This window comes from Cyprinodon variegatus, unplaced genomic scaffold (genome assembly GCF_000732505.1).
Source record: "Cyprinodon variegatus isolate N-32 unplaced genomic scaffold, C_variegatus-1.0 Scaffold902, whole genome shotgun sequence".
NCBI lineage: Eukaryota > Metazoa > Chordata > Actinopteri > Cyprinodontiformes > Cyprinodontidae > Cyprinodon > Cyprinodon variegatus.
The window spans coordinates 272319-274795 of NW_015151355.1; the positions used below are offsets into that span (position 1 = coordinate 272319).

Genomic DNA, 2477 nt, shown 5'->3' on the forward strand with positions numbered 1-2477 from the left:
GTTCCTGTGGTTAGTTCAGGCTCAGTGGGAAATTTGAGCTTCGATTTGCAAAAGGGAATAAAGGCAACGGGACTTAGGTTTCCAGTAAAGGTGTCTTTCTCTGAATCCAGTCGGTGTGGGTTGTTCCAGTAATTGAGTTGCTTGTTGGAGGGCGGACAGGGTTTACCCAGGTTTAGGTGTTTCCTTGAGTAACAGAGGAGCTGACTGCCACTTAGATTTCCTATGGTACTTGAACTGTTTCTTGTGGAGATAAATCCCCTGCTCAGAGAGAAGCCCTAACAATCCCTTGGGGAAAAGTAGATCCAAACCTCCAGTTTCAATCCCCAGCTCAGTTTGAAACTCAGACGATACTTCCAGGGGCAGAAGGCCCAAAACATCCAGTTTGCAGGATGACTTCCCAAAACTGGCAAACACCAAACACAAGAGTCCTCCGGTAATGAGGCAACCATCCGCAGGTGTGTGAGAAGGCCAACGAGAATCAGGCGCCACCTGGTGGTAGAGGGAAGACACAAAAACACAACCCACACAAACTGGATTCCTAACACAAGGTACTTTCATTTGTCTTGGACAGATTGTTTTCTTTTAATTATTTGTTTAAAGAAAAAATCTTAACCTTTTTTTTACTACATTATTATTTATTACATTTGGTTAAAACCTTGTTCGGTGTTGTGTTATTTGTAATCCTTTTCTTCATTGCGAGGAATGTAAACTTTCAAGCACAGCTGTATGCTGCAGTCAAACTGTGCATTATCCCATAATGCTGCTATATCCAATCACATAAAAATAATTTGCAGTGATTCTCACCTGAGGTTCAACTCATTGCTGGATCCTCATTTACTCATAGTAACAAACTGTGACATGCAATGGAACCCCAAAGCCAATATACAGTGGTTTGATTTTTAGAATGGTATTTTTTATTTGATGTTTGAATAGTAACTGCAAACAAGCATAAAATAAGACAAACTCATGAGAAGCTGATCCGATTTACACTGCATTCTCTTTTAATGCACCTGCCTCTATGTTGTTTTTTTCATCTCCTACATGGTGATGAATTTAAACTAACTTTTGAAGCCAGTCTGTGGGCTTCTAGTCCCAAAGAAACCTGCTGCTGCTGTCCAGCACCTGAGAAGCATGTTGGGCGAGTGGGACAATCTTATTTGACAAAAGCAATGCCATGACAGTAGTTGCTGCGCATGCCATTAACCAGGGAGAACGCAGCAAAGACCTCTGCGCCTCTGGTTCTTGTACCACTCTGGTTTTAAAAGGCTTAGCAACCCGTTCCCACTGTGTGAGGATAGCCTGTCTGGCTCCTGCCCACTGTCCGGGCCCAGTGAGGCGATACTGGTAGGGAGTGCAGGGACCAAAGAAGACCTTTACCCAGAGGACTGGGTCTGTTAGGAATAGTCTCAGAAGGTTTGGTTTAACACCAATCTATGAGAGGAAAGGATATTATTTACTTGTCAGTGTCTTAAATAAATGACAAAGTGTTTGGAGGTACTTACCTCGTTGGCCATGAAATCCAAGTATTGGATGAAATTCACTTGGAGAACAGCTTGTTGAGGATTAGGGTAGCTTTAAAAACATCAGAAAGAAGGTTTAACAGAAATATATTTAACCTAAAATTCAGCTCTGATGATCAGGATGATGGTTACCTGTGAATGTTTAACCTCCTCTCGACCTCTATGGCTTCCAGCATTTTCTGCTTCGATGGAAGACGGGCGAAACCTAAAACATCAAACATACAATCTAACACATCTGGATTTAACGACTCTTCAGTGCTTTAAATTGTTATTCATATGTCTAGATTTTTTTAATATGTTGATTTCCTAAAACTACCTTTCTAAATGATCGGAGACCAACTGAAAAAAGAGGAAACAGTGACTGTTTTAACTAGTGGTGTGCCGTTAGCGGCGTTAACGCAGCAAGTTAACACCAGACTCTTATCAGGCAATAAAAAAATATCGCCGTTAATCTTTTCTCACAGCTGGGTTGGAAACTGGGTCCATACTAATGATGACTTTCACCAATATTTTAGCACTGATGTATATCAGGCACTGATTTTTATGATGAATGAATCAGTTTTCGAACCTGTGTAGGCTCTTTGTGAAATTACCAGATTGAAAGTGGTGTTCTGGCATGGATGCAGCTATAAGCGCAGCTCTAACAGCCAAGCTAACCAATCTCCCGGCTCAGTGGATAGCCACAAGCTGCCAGCCCATGGCTGATGGGCTCCAACTCATTCTCCAGGCGGCCACAGGTGACCCATGTTACAAACTACCTGTGAGGCGAACTATCATGAGGAGAATATATGACCAGCACACCGCAGAGACTTTTAACAACACTTTATTATGTTAAATGAGGAAGTTATGTCCCCTAAAAAGCTGTTGCGCCTCGGGGCTTCCTCACGGTTCTGTTCCTGGGAGCAAGTTGCTTACTACTCTTAACTCAAACTGGGTAAAACCATATAAAAAAGGACT

General features: G+C 42.2%; 1 protein-coding gene across 1 annotated transcript in view; it reads right to left on the reverse strand.

The window, feature by feature from the left end:
• Positions 1-687: 687 nt before the first annotated feature.
• The window catches only part of LOC107099739 (dimethylaniline monooxygenase [N-oxide-forming] 2-like), an 11587-nt gene continuing 9797 nt past the window's right edge, over positions 688-2477 (reverse strand). Inside the window, exons 6-8 of the mRNA XM_015397983.1 lie at positions 1653-1725; positions 1503-1572; positions 688-1431 (exon numbers count right to left, since the gene is read on the reverse strand). Coding sequence (XP_015253469.1) covers positions 1087-1431; positions 1503-1572; positions 1653-1725 — 488 coding nt within the window. The 3' untranslated portion in view covers positions 688-1086. The remainder of the gene's footprint in view (positions 1432-1502; positions 1573-1652; positions 1726-2477) is intronic.